We start from the raw sequence: 15,380 nt of genomic DNA, 5'->3' as shown, positions 1-15,380 counted from the left end.
AAGGATATCTGATGGAGAACATTAACCTGTGTTAACATACGCTGTTGGATTGGCAACATGCTTTTCCATGATTTATCTTGCACTCCTAAAAACAAACAAAAAACTTGGTTCAAGCTGAGCTGTTCTTGTTTGTTTATTTTCATGATTGGTTATTTATTGTAGTTCCTTTTGGCTGCCACCATTTTAACAAGTCATGAATTGTGAATAATATTGCTTGAAGGGAAAAGTGCAGAAGTCTGAGCATGGGTGGACCTCTCCCATAACTCACATTTTTCTTTCATCTAAGCTAACATAAGCCAAGTGCTAGTTATTTATAGATACCAAAATACTATGTGAATGTATATTCTATATTCTGTAAGTTTTCACTTGTGTTACTATGTTTTTTTTCTCCTTGTTTAGTATTTAGCTGTAGTTAAACAGCTGTTATGTATTTCTTCTAAATATATGAATAGTTACTTCTTTAAAACTCTTTTTCAATACATTTTGTTTAGCATGGAGAAAAGGAGGCTCAAAAGTGACCTTATCACACTCTATAACCACCTGAGAGGAGGTTGTAGCCAGTGGGGGTGGGTCTCTTCTGCCAGGTAACAAGTGATAGGATAAGAAGAAATCATGTCAACTTATGCCAGTGGAAATTTGGAATGAGTATTAAGAAGTTTGTTTACTGAAAGACACTGGAACAGGCTGCCCAGGGAAGTGGTGGAGTCACCATCCCTGGAGGTGCTTACCAGATGTGGCTCTTGGGGACATGGTTTAGTGGTGGGCTTTGCAGCCAGTCATAATGATTTTATGACTATTCAAAGCCCACAGGCTGATAATCATGCCAGAGTATTGACATATTAATTTCAATAGATGAAAGAAATCTTGCCTTATTCGTGCAAATCTCCTCAGCATGTGAAATTTATTGTTCTGTTTGGAGAGAGGGAAAAATATCAGGAAGAAAAATCAATATTGTACTCAGCTTGTTACAGTTCTGTCTGTAACTAGTCTTAGAAATATAGTAAGCTATGTGTTAATATCCTGCTTTCCTACTTATGTGTTGGAAAGGTGTGTCCTAATTAAATATGAAGCAGGGAGTATCTTCATTTAAAATAGTTTTCATTTTGCAGAGTTCAGCCTAGACATAATTGAAGTTTCCAGGGAAATTGTTGAAGTCCCTTTTTGTATTTACTAATTGCCTTAATATTTATAGGCCAGAAGGGCTGTTTTTATTTCCTATGTGGAAGGCTATTGCTTGGTTTGTACACTACTCATAAGAATACAGAACTAAATACATTGCTTGCCTCTGGAAACTGAAATAGAGGAAGGGGCTTGTAGAATTTAATAAATTTTATCTTAATAAAGGTACTGTGTATACATCATAGTCTCTCAGTAAATTTTTTGATTTGTATTTTTTTTTTATTTCCCGGTTCATAAAGGGATGATGTGATCCACGTTTGGGATACCATGAGGCTGGGCTCAGGGACATGAGAAGTTTTTACCAGGCTCCTGTTAGGGCCCTGTCTCTTTTCTTCCCTCCTACTGTTACCATGATGTATCAGGTTTTCAAAGTGTTTTCTGACAGTAAAATGTTCCCATTAAGATATAAATAAGAAAACAAGTACTGAAATAAGCTACCACCATAATGTGGCTGTGTTAAAGGAATGAAATGAAACAAAACAAAATTAGTAATGACATTGGAAAGTATTTTTTTGCAGATAAAGGTGTAATTTTACTTGTTTCAGAGGATTCTTCTCCCCTTTTTTTATAGATGATCTGTGTAAAGCATTTATCACTTGAGCAAGTTTACTTTTTTTAAAGAACAAAACCCACAAAGGAATGAAAAATCATTACTGAGAAATTTCGTATGTCCAATTCAAAATGTCTTTGTGCAAGTAATCTCTAATGGTTTCTTGTCTGGGTTTTGTGTTTTGCTTTTGTCATTTTGAATTTCCATACAGCATTGCTGGAGGGGGAGAGGAGAAATCATCGTAGTGTTTGTGCATATTTGGCTTTCCTCAAACAGTTGTAACAACACTTTTCAGACATAGAAGCAGGTTTGGTTGGGGTTTTTTTTGAGATCAAAGTTTACTTTTTCCCTTAGCAATGAAGTTTTGTCTTCAAGGCAAAAACTATATGCAGTATATTTTCATCTTGGCCCCTAAAAAAGCTGCATATCTTCTTTGTGTACAGTGCAATGACAGCATGAAGTGTAGTACTTCAAATGCATTCATATTTCAGTGAATTGCTTTTGGAAATAATATTTTTTAAAAATGAATGCATGCATACAGAATTAATTGCAGCAGTTACGTGAAACTTTGGGGTAGGGAAAGGAGCAATTCATACAAACATATGTTTTTACTAAAAAGGTGATCAAGGGAAAAATTAGAAGTGGCTACCTAAATGAGATTGTTTTTATTACTTTGTACACTAGTTCAGAGATATTTATTTCAAACTGAAACACAACTTTTATTTCAACTGAAAAACAAATTCAAATTTTATCATGATTTAAGCAGAGATATGTAATCTGGGATTAGTTTCTGCTCTGATTCTCTTTCATCAGTATAAATTTATTTTCTGTCCATTAACTTGGTGTCAGAGAAAAAATCTAAAATTATTAGCTAGTCATGTCTTGAAGGGCTTACAGCTTTGTTATGCCTTTAGCTGTTTCAGGTCTTGGTGCTAATTTAAATGTGTTTTGAGTGTAAGATGAATACTGTCATGATGAGATAGTGGAATGAACAGAGAGGATGGCTCATGGTGAATCTGTTTTTCTTAGATGTTAAATCTCAAAGGTTCACAGTTCTAGACCATTCTTTTACAACTATTTACTTGTTTCCTAACCTCTTATGAACAGAGTTATTTGAAAAAAAAATCTTGTGTGAAGATAGATAACCAGTGTGATTTCATGAACCTTCCTTTCTCATGGGAATTACTCTGGACAAAGGTTAGCATTCTTGTCTCTAAAGACATTTGTTCAGAGTCATCCCTTCCTCAGTTGCCACCAGAACACATCATCCAGAATTCAGCTTTTCCTCCCACCTGCACCACAGAGACAGGAAAAGCACTGGATCACTTTCCAGTGGTATATCCCATGTTAGATTTCTTAATGGGTTGATACGTGTCTGGAGTTACCTATGGAATGTGCCCATCATCAGGAAATGGAGTGTGTTAGTGGGGCTTGGATTTCCCAGCTATTTGAAAAATCTTCTGTACTAAACCCTGAAAATTGTAAGACCAAATAAAAAATTGGCAGAAGCTCTGCCTGATGATACTCTGAGTACCTCTTAAAATCTTTATCATATGACCTGTTATTAGGGAGCAAATGTCCATAATCTTTCCTCTAGTCTTTCTGGCTGTGGTGAGAATGATTACCTGAAGGAAGGAGAGTGGAATCATGCCACTTAAGTCAGGGCATACAATATGGCTCTTCTGATGCCTCTTAAAGCTGATTTTTAAGGCATGTCCTCTTCAGAAGTACAAGGGAAGGAGATTGTGAAGGAGTAACTAAACATGCAGAAAGGGCTTTTTTGGCTGCAACTGCTTTTTGAAAGGCTGTGATTACAATCTAGTTTCTTTCTGTATTATATTTTAAATTTCAACAAACAACTCTTCTCTCACTATCATGAGATTTATTTTTTCCTGTCTCCTTACATAACAATGACAAGAAACAAACAACAACAAAAGGAAATAACAACAAAACAAAAAAAAAAGATTAACACCTTCCTGAATAACTGCTGTTTCTATAGATTTTGGTGACTATTTTAAAATTCACTTGCTGCTTGCAGTGAAGGTGCCATCAGTATCAATCCCTTAAAGTCCCTTTTTTATAGGAGCAATGGTTTTGCTTCAGCTTTCAAAACTGTTGCCTGCTATCTTATTTTTTTCCCTCTTCTTTATTTTCTTTTTTTTTTTTTCCCCTTTTTTCCCACTTCTCAGTTGTGCTGACAGTGGTTAATGTATAGGTGAGTCAAGAATATTCTTTCCATTGTGAATCCAGCCCATTTGGCCATCAGGATACTTGTAAGGGTCTGCCCCAGCCTGCACTGTAGTTGCAGTCTCCACATGCCCACTCACACTGGAAGACCAGCAATTATTCTGGTATAACTAATTCTAGATTAGTATTAGGAGGTGATGTTCTTCAGAGGCTGGTTCTTAATTACAGCCTTTCTTTATCCTCTTCTGGTCTTGTAAACAGTTCTGAAAGAATTTTAATAATATATGAACATTATTTTGCTATGATATTTTAATTTTCTTTTTGTTCTTATACTCTGAGATGTGACTAAAGATGGCTCAAGGACCAGGTTTAAGATGCTTAAAAACCAAATTTTGTGACACTTCCTTTCATATAAAATGTGCATACATAACTTCCATATGAAGTAGTTGCAAATCTATGCTGCATTTTAAAATCTGATGCAGTGAGCATTCCAAGAATAAGTATTTTTGTGGAAGCAGCACATCTCAATGATTCTAAATGAATCCTGATTTTTAACATTCTTCAGGTGTAGTCTGATAGACTCATTGTATATTGCAAAAAGTTCAGAATATCTTTTGAAAACTGCATGAGATTTGCTCCTTAGTCTATCTAGTAAGAGGGAGAGGGAAGACCAGGGCAATTAGTGCCTTGAACAGGTCAGAATTACATCAGAGGTTTCTCTCATGAATATACCCCTTCTGTTCACCTTCATTAATAGATCTCATTTACAGGCAAGGCATTTTAATTTAAACCATGCATTTTCTGTTCAAGAGCAGTTGACTTTAATATGCAGACTCACAGTCATAAGTAGTTTAATTGATTATCAGGCAAATGAGACTCTTTTTAAAACCTGCCCTTTTTGTAGCATGACAAAATATCAGAGACCTTTACTCCTCATCTCTAACTGTTCTTTCTGCAAAAAAAAATTAAACTTGAAAACTTCAATACCCATTTCCACAAAGAAAACAAAACCAAAACAACAAACAAAAACCCCACCAACAATGCAAATATTCTCGCCTTAGACATCCTCATTATGATTGACTCTAAAGAGCAGAAGTCTTGCAACAGATAATGCTGTCGCCATAAAAATACTATGCTAGGATTTTTGAAATGTGCTAAAACCAATACACATGACTTAGAAAAATTGCTTTCAACAATCTGGTTAGTCTTTCATAAATTACTTTAGTCTTACATAAACTACTTTTCATCTTTCATTTTTTATGTAAGAGTATCTTGAAAAAAAAATAAAAAATCCCCCACAAAACAAAAACAAAAGAAGCCCCAAACTGTGAAGCTAACATTGCACAAGTTGAAAGGGGGGGTACAAAAGACTCTAAAACAATGAACACAAAGGGGACATTCTTCTGACGTACGCATAAATTATGTTTATACCAACATAAATATTTTCCATCCACTGAGGATACTGCTTTTGCAACACGTAGCAAAGCAGCAGTTTTGTTCTTTCAGTGTATTTCAAAGCTAATTTTCTTCCCAGATAGAGTTAAATTGTTGTGAGCAGAAAAATCAGGGAATTATTTCCACTTGGTAGAGTTTAAACTGGTTATGGTACTTGATTAATCTCTTTATTTACTAATAAGTAAAAGGCAAATGAATCATAATGTAAATGTACTGCTTAATTTGGCATAGGCCTAATGAGAATTCGTAACAATTGAGGCTTCCTCTTTTCTCCTCAGGTTGCACAAAATATTCACATTTTGACAAGGTTTTTGGCAGACTTGTCATTCCCTAGCTTAAATAGTTAATTTTTACTCCAGGTAATGTGATTCTTCTCGAACTGTTCTTTAATCTGTCTGAACTCCTGTTAGAAGGTTATTTGAGCAGCCCCATGTTTTACCTTGAATTATTAGCTAAAAATTCCTTCCAAAACCCAGCAATCATACTGTGTTGGAAATGCCAAGAAGCAATGTGTAATGCTGTGTTGTGTTGTGTTCCCTACGGGGGTTGGTGGTTTTGGTTTGTCTTTAAATAGGGCTAGAAAACACCAAACCAACATTTGTACTGGCTGCTCCATGTAGGTATCATCACTCTTTCCCAAGATAATATCTTATGAAGAGTTACTTTTACAGCTCATGCCGTGTATTGATTTCACAAAAGGGTTTAGTATGAGCATTTGAAAGTAGCAGGATAAAAGATTGGTTTTACTTGTTGACCACACTCAAAGTTCTTTCTCTGCACATTCAATTCTTTTTGTGAGTCTCCCTATAACATCTACTTTAATAACTGTAGAAAAATGGATTATTTAGCTGTTATGTCTTCTCTGAGGACTATTTTAAACTATTAATGAAGTGACTCTTGAAATGTGGATTTTGTATTTATATTTTTCCCAGCATGGTTGAGTTTTACAAATGGCTCATATTCCATTCATCCCACAGCAGTAGCCCTGAAGGCAAAGGAATAGTTGGCCAATCTTTTCCAGTGTTGGTCCTTGGCATTTATTTTCATCTGTTATGCAATGAAACCCAAACCAACACCAAAAATCCCACACAAAACCAAATTGCAAACAAAAAAACCTAAAGCCTTAACTTGATATGACCTTGAATCCTCCGTGCATGATTACTTAGCATCAGTCTCATAGATTATTTTGCTGTGAGGTAGTACAATAAAAATTTGAATGTCTTCCTGTGAAGTAGTGAAATTGAAGTAATTATAGAAAGAAAATGCACTGCTGAATAGTGGGAAGGCTGGATTTTGCCAGGGCTGTGCTTTTTTATCAGCTGACTAAAGCAAGTGTATTTCTTGAAACACATTGTTTGAGGACACTCTGTAAGAGAAACCTGACTTTAAATTGCTCACAGCTCTTTTAATTTATGAAGATGTTTTGTATTGTGAGACATTGCTAATACACAGTTCTGGATCACAATATTTGCCTTTCTCCTTAATGATAGATTTGGGTTTACTGACCAAGCACTACACACATTATGCTGGAGTGGTGCTGTCAAAGTCCATAATAATTGAACAATTGGAAAATATATCTGTATATTCCCAATCTTAATTCTATCTTCCAATTAAATACTGTTCAGAAAATAATGGTCAAAACCCTCTTTGATACATGTTGCCATGATGTTTAATTGCTGAACTGGGACCTGAAATAATTTCAGTGTAAAAAGTTTATCTAATATGATGTGTGGCTAATTTCAGAATAATTTCACTATTTTTTAACTTTTTAGTGTGGTAAAATTCTCCGCTAACATTGAAGATTTTCTGCATGAGAATTCTATAAGTTGATATTAAAATTTGAACTCTTTTCTTTCTATAAACTCTTGAGAGTAGAATATTGAATTTTACTCTCCATGATGGTTTCTGAATATTCTTTTTGTTTTGTCAAGGACAACTAATTCTTAAGCAAATATCCTTATATATCTAAAGTATAACTGCAGTTTGGTGTTAGCTCCACCTAAGAGTTCAGCTGTTGTGTAGTATTGTGCATGGAAACAAATACATCTATTGATTCCTTTTTCTTTTTTAATATTATGTTTATTAATATTTGTGTGTATGCAACTACACAGCAGGAGACATTACAGGAACAGGTTGCTTTGAAACAGTGCTGAGTCCTGCAAACAAAACACAGCTTGTACCTTCCAAATTCACAAATCACTTATGTAACCTTCAGAAAACAAATAACTCCATTTCCTTGTCTGAACCAAAGCATAACTGTTATGGAGACATAGAAATACCATTGATTTGTTTTCTGCATCAGAGGGGTCTTAACATTGGCAGCCACAGCCTTGAGACTGAGCTCATCAAGGGTCTCTGCACTCTAAGAGCTGCAGCAGTGCCCAGGTACCACTTCAGGTGCTGTTTGGAGTTTTCCATTTCTTTGAAGAAAAAGTAGTGTAGCAGTATGATGCTGTGCCTTTTCAAAGATTTTTAAAGTAATTACATAATTCAGGTTTTGAAAATACCTTAGTAAGTGCCCAGGTTCACTGGAAACAATGGCAGACGAGAGATGTTTTAAGATTGTGGGGATCTTAAGAAGGATTTTTATAGAGCAGATGTTTTTAGGAAGTTTATAAATACATTCTCAGCATGGCAGGGTTGAACCAGTCTCAGGTGGAGGGCAGGAGGCAGGTGTCAGAAAGAAGCTTTAATCTCAAAGCAGTGGTATGGGAGTCTGGGAAGAATCTTGGGAATGTACTCCTTTGAGGACATTAGGTAAGAAGAGGTTTAGAGGTGCAACCAGAAGTATACCCTGCTTAGCTGATTTGTACTGTTTCAAGAAAACCAGGGCTTCTCACAATGCACCTTCTGTTTTGATTACTGACATCTATTTTAGAATGCCTTTTTCCCCCTCTACTTTGTTGAAAGTTTATTCCAAATTTTTATTTCAAATTTTCTCATTTTGTGCTGTTAACAAATGCATAGTTATTTAAGTAATTAGATTTGTTCCTGTAACAAGAGCAGGATAATACTGAACTTTCATTTTTGATTTATTTTAATTTTTCTATGCATAAAACATTATGTAAGTGGTCTTTTTCTTCTGTTTACACTTTTATTTCTTAATTCTTTATATGCTCTTTCAAAATGAATTAACGAAATTCATACTGAAAGGAGTAAGTTTGTTGGATATCCCAGGGCAAATGGACTGACACCTTTCTTGCACCTCTTTCTGTTCCTTGTCCTAAATTCACTTAGTAATCTCATTAACCTGTCAGTTATGGTACTGGTTAATAATTGGCAGTGCACCAAACTGAATGATCTAGCTAGAACTTTTCTGACTGCATCTTCTGTTAAAAAAATTATTGATACAGATTTGTATTTTCTTGTTAGGTTTGAGGGGGTTTTGTCTGTTTTGTTGTGGGGCTTTTTTAAACTTTGCAATGTGTTCTGCAATATTTCTGTTCTTAAATATTTTAGCAAGCTCTTGGAAGTGGTTGACTAAATAATATATACTGTGCCATGTTCACCTAGAGCCTGGTGGAAATGTCACAGTATCAAAGTCAGTCTCTTGTTTTTACCAGGATGCAGCTAATAGTAAACAGCAAAATGGGAACTGTTTCAGTGTAGAAGCACCACAAAGAATTTAATTGCTACTTTATTGTTTTAAATACTGTATGAGGGCATTGAGTAAGTTGTAAGTCAGAAATATATTATTCTACACTGGGAAAGGAGGGCTAAAATGTAAACTTTCAGGCCTGAAAATTTCTAAGATGAATAAAATAATTATCCTCTCAATATCCCCTCCTAGCCTAAGTAACTCCTCATGATACTCTTTTTTGTTTTCTTGTCTGTTAGTCTCAACTGCAGAAACTCTTGCTCTGCTCAGTGAACATTCAAGGGAAAACTTTAATCTGCCCTTAGGAACTGAATACTGTTGTCAGTGAGGCCACTGATATTTTATTCAACACTCCTTTGCTAGAACACTGCAAATAAGTAAATGAAAGAATAATTCGTTCCAGATAAATGTGGGGTTTTTTCTGTATAAATATAGTTCTGTGAAATACCAGCATGTGGGCATAACCATTTTATGATCTACTTCTGTTGGAAAATAAAGTAAATCATAGTAAGCAATGCTATGGCCTGTTTACTATGCCTGTGCCTGGTTGTTCCTCTGTGTAAGAAATCTCAGCCATCCAGCCCTTCCTAACAGAGGTGCAGAGTTGATGCTTCTGAGGAGAATTCTTTATTTGTTGTTATTTGGTTTGGGTTTTCTTTTTCTGTAACTTATCTGGCAAAAGAGAGGTCTGAGTTTGAAATATGAGAACTGAACAGTGCCATTTAGTATGGTTGGAATTTTTGTTGGAACAACTGGAATATTATCTCCTCTAAGAACCTGGAACTATTTTATCAGTGTTATAAAAGTGTGTGGTACAATAGCTCCCAACTGTTAAACATCAGTGAGAAATGAGTGAAGACAGAGCAAGCCTTGATGGGAAGTGGGAATGGGAGAGAAACAGCAGGAACTGTATCCCTGTACGGAGTATTGTGTGTCTGTGTGATTTAGGGCAAGCATTTTAAGGACTCAGTCCTTCCCCATGTCTTGGATACATTGGAGGCATCCTTGTGTTCCTCATGACTGTATGATCCCAGAGGAGACGAATTCTTTGATCCTTTAACACAGGGAATGTTAAATGTTCCCTCTCTTCTCCCCTAGGAGACACTGGAGATCTAAGCTGCAAAACAAATATGGTGTTTACCCTGATTTTTATCTTTCATAACTTGGGAGGAGACATATCTGTTATTTTTCAGAAAATAGGAGAAAAATACATTTTTTCACAGAACTATCTTTACCAATTACCCTCTCTGCCATTATCTCATGCTAGAGATTTCTTCTATCTGTGTTTTATGCAGAAGTTAAAATATAATTGTTAGCCTGAATTAATTTTGTAGTCTTTTCTGACCCAATATGTCATTAAATACCAGTGCTAGAGGATTAAAAAAATATGAAGGTCCTCATCTAACCGCCAGGTACTTCAGGAGTCCATTTGGAATTTCACTTTATTTTATATTTGCATGGATTTCAGGACTATAGGAATGCTTGCAATGAGGCTCATTCTCCTCATTCAGAGGCAGTATAGTGTTTATTGTTTGGGATTGGTAGTTATGACTGTTAAGAAGATTTGGTACAAATATGAGTAAATACAGAGTATCAGAATTACTTAACACCCAAATGCTTTACAACTAGGGAAAATGAAGATTCACTGTTTGAAGTGTTTATTGTTTGAAATAATGATATTTATAATGATATGCTATTTAGATCTGATTTACATTGATTCTATTTATAGTCTGCAAATTGTTGCACTGTCATCATTGTTCACAAAGGTAGTGATGGTAAATTCAAAGCAGTTACAACTCCTGGATGACTTTATTGTCTGGTTTCAGTAAATCGGTGTAACTGCACATACCTTGATAGATGTATTTAAATGTGGAACTGTTGGAATTTTGTCTCAAAGTGTCCAGTCTCCAGCTCATCAGCTTTAAATAGGATCATTTTGTTGTGTTTTAGATCATTTAAAACCTTGTTTAGCCTTATACACCTAATTAAACTTCTTACCTTTGATGTATAAAGTAAACTGCTTGTTTTAATTGCTTCTAAGTATTTAGTGCCATACTTAATTCAAAATGAAAATAACTCCTAACAACATCTCTTGAAACTGCCTGCTCCATCTTTTAAATATCTCTTCAGTTCTGCTTAGGCTTATTCTTTGAGAGAGAATTGCCACTGAAGGTGTCTAAAGAAGGGAGATCAAGAAAACTTTATTGACCTCTGCAGTTCAACTTCAAAAGAACCAGTGGCAGCCTAACTTTTTTTGTGGTGTAAATGCATTTCTAGCCTCATAAACAAGGGCGGCATAAATTTGCATTATGGTAGTAGAAAGTTAATTTATTTGTTGGAATTGTGATCTTGAAATCCTGTACATAATAAAGTTGTCCAGTGTGTGCAATATGCAGGAAATAGCAAACTTCAATTAATTCCTAGATAAAATTAGCATGCATTGCACTTCAAGGATTTGTCTTTGTTTTGTTTCTCTAATCAAAATTTCAGTTAATTTCAGCTTTGTTCTCTGCCTCCCCCACATTAGTTCCATTGTCTTGATTTGCATCATTTGTGGCAGCTGGCATCTTTTCAATCTGTGGTTTAGACCTTTACATCAAACAGTAAATTAATTAGAGGAAAAGAAATCCCAGTTGTACTTCTTGATAATTGTGGCAGCCTCTAAGCATAGAAGTGAATGTTGCTGAAGCTTTTCAGAGATGAGAAGTGTAACATGGAGGCAGATGATGCTTCACCTTAGTGAGCCAATAGCTGTCTCTAGAAGTAGGTGTTGGTCACTTACACGTGCCTTTCCTTTCCTAGTCACTCTCTGTCATTTGATATGAAGTTAAACTAGAAAAAAATAGCAATTTAAAAAAATACCATTAGATGTAGGGTTTTTTACAGGATGCATGGCCTTAATGCATCATAAGATGCAGGTGAATCCTAAAGGTTACTTTATTTTCTATTTACCACAGCTGAAAAACATAACCAAAACTACTTGAATTCATTCTGTTACAATCTGTGAACTAATTTTCTTCCTATAAAGAGAAATCAAGTGACCCTTTTACAGTCAAGCAACTAGCAAAAAGGCTCAGAAGATTCTCATAGATAGAGACTGTCAAGGTACATGCAGAGTTTAGACCTTGGTTTGTGTTTTTGGCAACAATAAGTATGTTAGTGTTTTGTCAAATTGCTGCACTGTGCTAAATTCCTTTTTTTTTTCTTAGTAGCCATTAGTAATAGTTAGGAAATTAAGACTGATTTTAGCATTTTGCTGCACTTTTATTGTTCCCTTTAAAAAGCCAAGACAACGAAACAGCTTTGGAACCACATTAGTTACTGTGGTGGGGAAATAGGCAAAGCAAGTGGAGGTGAGGGAGGTGTTGCACATTACAAACCTGAAGGAAGTCTGCTCAACTTACAGTGAAATAATCTATGGAAATGATGGGCTAGTGCAGTCTAATTTATTTGCTATCTTCTATTGCTTATTTCCCCCATTTTTGTTTCTTTCTTGAGCAAATACATACGATTTCCTTGCCTATCAGTTCAAGATGCGCGTCATCTCTGACTTTCTGATGTTTTTTGCTGTCTTTAGCTGAACTATCTCATGTAGTTCATCTTTTCAATAGTGTGCAGATCACAAAAGAAGGTAATACCTTGCCTAGCTCTGCAGAGAATATTGAATTTGGTTAGATACAGTGTCTGTTTTGTAGCAATATCTTTCTTCATTTTCCAAACCGTATTGTTAGCACAGTTTAAGAACTCAGTCCAGCATTTTTCCAAGGTTATTTTGAACATCCTGCTGTGATTCTGATTCTTTTATATTTGTCTCCAGTTTTGAGCTGAATATGAAATTTAGTGGTTTAGCTTTTGAATAGGAAATTTAATTTACAACTTGTCAGTTTGTTTACAAAGCTGATACTACTCTGAAGGATTCTCCTAAATATATATGAGGTTTCTCTCTTTTGTCCTCTGTTCATTTCTTTGTTCCCATGAAGCAGTGAATTACAGAAATCATTTAATAAATCAAAGTTCATAGTTGTCCCTGCTGCCTGTATCCTCCTGGCTTTCTAGGCAGTGCAGGCTGGATGGGAGGGCAGGTGAGTGGTGGATGCACATGCAGGGTATCCAGCCAGGAATCTCTTGCCTTCCCTTGGCATCCTTGCTCTTTGTCAGCCCACAAAGCTCGAGTTCATTGACAAAACTTGAGTAACAGTTTGTGGAAATCTGAGGATCCTTTTACTATTGTTTTTTTGTTTGCTTGTTTTAGTAGAAAACCTCTTACATTTCATCATATTTCTTTCCATACATATTTCCAGGTACACATATTTCTGTCTGTTTTATGGTGAGTGGGTTTTGTGTAATCTTTGAAATGTTTGTCATGAATCAGCTATTGTGGGCTTTGAAACAAATGTTTAACTTGCAAGGTACTTGATACCCTTTAATCCTGTGTCAAATAGTCCAAAATGACAGAGAGTGTGCAGGACAGCAGGTTATAGCATGAGTTAAAATTATTAAATGCATTTGGAGTTGTCTCCAACTGTAATAATGACACAATATATAAACCAAGAAAACTTTGGATACAGGAAAATCACTTAAAATATTGAGTCCCACATGAGGTCTTGTTTTGAATCTTTATCTCTGACAGCTGAGATTTGCTTTGGAGATTCTACATAATAGAAGTTAAACTTTTTCTTGACTAAATGTCAACCTTCCTTCTTTTTGAATGTGATCCAAGTTCGAATAAACCTATTCTCTGTCTTCAAGAGAAGTCTGCTCAGTAGTTTTTTGGGCTGGATAATCTGGGTGAGACTGGCAGACTTGTGAAGCTACTGCTATAGAAAACTAAACTGAGATATGATGGCACTTACATACACAAAAATATTTGGAAAATTTTTAAGCATGGTGTGATAACATGGAGTTCATAATTTGTCACTTTATACTTCCCCTGGAGTCCACAGATATTTTGTTCTTGTAGCTTTAATGGCCAAACAACCCTGCTAACACAAATGGAAGTTCTGAGAGACGTATTAATAAATGAGAGACATAATAGTAAAATGACTGGTTTATATATGGAAGCGGATTCTTTGGAATTTAAAACTTGTAGAAAGGAAATAAACATTAATATATTTTTTTCTTTGGCAGGCTTAGTGTACTCTTAGCATGTGATTTCATGGATCCTTAATATTTTTAAATGCAGGTAATGAATTTGGACACCCAGAATGGCTTGACTTCCCCAGAATAGGGAATAATGAGAGCTACCACTATGCCAGAAGACAGTTTAATCTTACTGAGGATGATCTTCTTCGCTATAAATTCCTAAATGCCTTTGATAGAGATATGAATAAATTGGAGGAAAGATTTGGCTGGCTTGCATCTCCCCCGGTAAGATGTATATAGAAAATGTTAACTTTTAGTCACCAGTTGGGTACTTGTGTAGAGTAACATTTCCAAATTTACGTGCTGAAATTTCAAGCAGCATTTTTTATGCGCTTCTGCATATATTTCATGTTGTCAAAACATGGCACTGAATTATCTTTCACAGATAATAGAGACCTGAAACCTCCTTTTAGCTTCATAATAAGGTCCTTTCCTATCATTTTTCCCTATTTTTACTAAGTATCTGTGGATTGGATAAAGCAAACTATAAAATTATCCATAATCCAATCCAAGGAATGCTCTGAAAAAGTATAAGTTGTTCTGACATTACATTTTATAAAAATACTTACTCCATTTCCGAGGAAAAACTTTCAGCAGAGTCTAATGTAAGTAATAGTCTTCTAGTCCTCAACCTGCTGCTTCTGCATTTCCATTTTTACACTAGTATCACACTGTAATTTTTATGAAAGAAAATAATTGTTTTCATTTCTCAGTGTTTAATTATTCTTCTAGCCCACTTTAAAGAATTTTTTTTAAATTGATGTCTAGATATTTATTAATGGCTTTACCAAGTAAAACAAAGGTGGTATGTGCAGCCATTTATTGTGGCTTATCAAAGCTGTTTCTCACGCAGAATTCTAAAAAACAACCAGAAAAATATATTGAATGCTTCATTTTCTGAATTCATAATAATGTATATGTGATGCAGATCCCCATAACAAATAGGCTGAAGATTTAATTTGACAAAAACAATCCATTTTTTACTAAAGGAAAGTGTGATGGAAAGACCATGTTATCAAGCAAGAATTTTTCAAGTTCTTTATGCTGAACAGGCTTCAACCTCTGAAACTTTACATTTCCTTGTAAAAAGAAAGCTACAGTTTTGTAATCAAAAACATTATATGACATTTCATAGATAAACAATTTCAGTTTGCATGTTAATTCCTTTATTTCTGTTGCTGGAATATTTATTTACCTGTATTACTTCAAATGAGGTACAGAAGCAGTAGGGTTTTTCTTGGTTTTGTTAATTCATTGTTAGAAATTAAA

At 35.1% G+C, this 15,380-nt stretch overlaps 1 protein-coding gene across 2 annotated transcripts in view; it reads left to right on the top strand.

Annotated features, from left to right (window-relative positions):
• The window catches only part of GBE1 (1,4-alpha-glucan branching enzyme 1), a 138,203-nt gene that overhangs the window by 104,989 nt on the left and 17,834 nt on the right, over positions 1-15,380 (top strand). For both annotated transcript variants that reach the window (XM_058835917.1, XM_058835926.1), the window contains exon 13: positions 14,152-14,336. In XM_058835917.1, the coding sequence (XP_058691900.1) occupies positions 14,152-14,336 (185 nt within the window). The remainder of the gene's footprint in view (positions 1-14,151; positions 14,337-15,380) is intronic.

This window comes from Poecile atricapillus, chromosome 1 (assembly GCF_030490865.1).
Source record: "Poecile atricapillus isolate bPoeAtr1 chromosome 1, bPoeAtr1.hap1, whole genome shotgun sequence".
NCBI classification, from domain to species: domain Eukaryota; kingdom Metazoa; phylum Chordata; class Aves; order Passeriformes; family Paridae; genus Poecile; species Poecile atricapillus.
This window is presented reverse-complemented; position numbering and strand designations above follow the sequence as displayed.